This window comes from Bison bison, unplaced genomic scaffold (genome assembly GCF_000754665.1).
Source record: "Bison bison bison isolate TAMUID 2011002044 unplaced genomic scaffold, Bison_UMD1.0 scf7180017864316, whole genome shotgun sequence".
Classification (NCBI taxonomy): Eukaryota; Metazoa; Chordata; class Mammalia; order Artiodactyla; family Bovidae; genus Bison; species Bison bison.
This window is the reverse complement of record NW_011494888.1, coordinates 3,248,735-3,250,241: the sequence shown is the minus strand read 5'-3', so window position 1 is coordinate 3,250,241 and position 1,507 is coordinate 3,248,735. Positions and strand designations below refer to the sequence as shown.

At 57.8% G+C, this 1,507-nt stretch overlaps 1 protein-coding gene across 1 annotated transcript in view; it reads right to left on the bottom strand.

Annotated features, from left to right (window-relative positions):
* The window catches only part of DDX60 (DEAD (Asp-Glu-Ala-Asp) box polypeptide 60), a 130,716-nt gene extending 129,463 nt beyond the window's left edge, over positions 1-1,253 (bottom strand). Inside the window, 2 exon segments of the mRNA XM_010852802.1 lie at positions 130-323; positions 1,166-1,253. Of these exon segments, the coding sequence (XP_010851104.1) occupies positions 130-323; positions 1,166-1,253 (282 nt within the window).
* Between the last annotated feature and the right edge of the window lie 254 nt (positions 1,254-1,507).

Genomic DNA, 1,507 nt, shown 5'->3' with positions numbered 1-1,507 from the left:
GGCTGCCCGTGCCCGGCTCTATTTCACCTCCTCTGCCCTTCCTCCCTGTGACCTCTCAGCCCCTGACCAAGCTGTGTACTCCTACGTCTACCAGACCCTGCACGTGCGTGTCTCCATCCTCCACCCTACAGCGGGCAGCTGCCCTCGGAGCCGTGCGACCCACACAGAAAGCACCACCTCCCTCCTCAGCGAGCCCAACACCTTTCCACCCGCCAACTCCTCCACGACGTAGAGGAAGCGGGAGGCAGGAAAAGGCAAGGGCCGCAGGGACACGCCATCATCTGAAAGCAGGCTCAGAGTCTGAGGCGTGAAGGGACCCAGGCCTGGCCAGTGAGCAGCCCTTAGTGGCGCACTCAGCCAGCCGTCGGGGAGTGGTGGTCGTCAGGCTGAGCAGTGAGATAAGAGGTGGATCTGTCTTCTCACCCAGCCTCAGGCCAGAGAATGAGCTGGGGGCCCAGGAGCAGTCTGGGGGCTCTGTCCTGCGGGCTCCAGAGGCTCACCAAGGCTGCTGGCCAAGACCAGGCCTCCAGGTGGCAGTGACCCTCTCCCCATCCCCACCTCTGTGATCTGATGGCATCGCCCATCTGCATGGGACCTGCCCCCACATCTGGGCGTCCTGAGGAGCCTGAGGCCAGCTGGGTCCTAGGTGCCTGGCCCCCTCAGCCGTGACCACTGGACGGGTCTGGGGACCTGGCCCTGAGAGACACCATCTGAGCTCTGCCTTCTCTTGGCCAGGACTGGGGCAGGGGAGGGTGACAGCTGCGCCTGGGGACCTGGCCTTTCCTGTCAGATCAGAGAGGAAAGTTGATTTGGTGGACATTTACAAGAGCACTGTGACGGCCCTGCCTCAAAAACATAGGCTTTGACACTAAGACATTTGCCACAACTCACCACGTCCTCCTTCCCCTTTCCGAGATGTGGGCTCTGCTGAAAGCTTTTGGAATTTACAGTTTTTAAGGCAGAAGCCACCTGTCACCTTACAGGACCTGCAATAAACCTTTCTCTGCTCCAAATTTCAAGGTTTTTATGTTTTTCTGCCTCATTGTGTGTCAGGCACAGGGATCACAGATGGGGCTCTTGAGGTGCCTTGAAGTAGCTGCCCCTGTAGTAGGTGTTGGGGGTCCTGAAGATGCCCATCTCCCAGTCGTAGGTCACCCTCATCTACCAGGGCACCGAGAGGCCCACCCCAGCTCCTCCTGCAGCTCCTTGAGTGGCAGCTGTGCCTCATCTGGCTGGGCCACCTGGCCCTCCATGTGCCCCCAGCACTCATGGTGTGCTGCCTTTTCTATGTCTTCTCACCAACACACAGTTGCCAGATGCACTGTGGGGAACAAGCCATGAAACCTCGGAACTATAATGGCGATGTCTGCAGTTGTACTTCTTTGCTTACAGCCTCTTAATTTGGCCGTTGGTTGAATAACAAGGAAATCTCTGAGGCATACTATTCTAGTAAGCTTGGGCCACGTAGAAACCTCTCCTTCCATCCACATTATATGAGCGCTTTCCT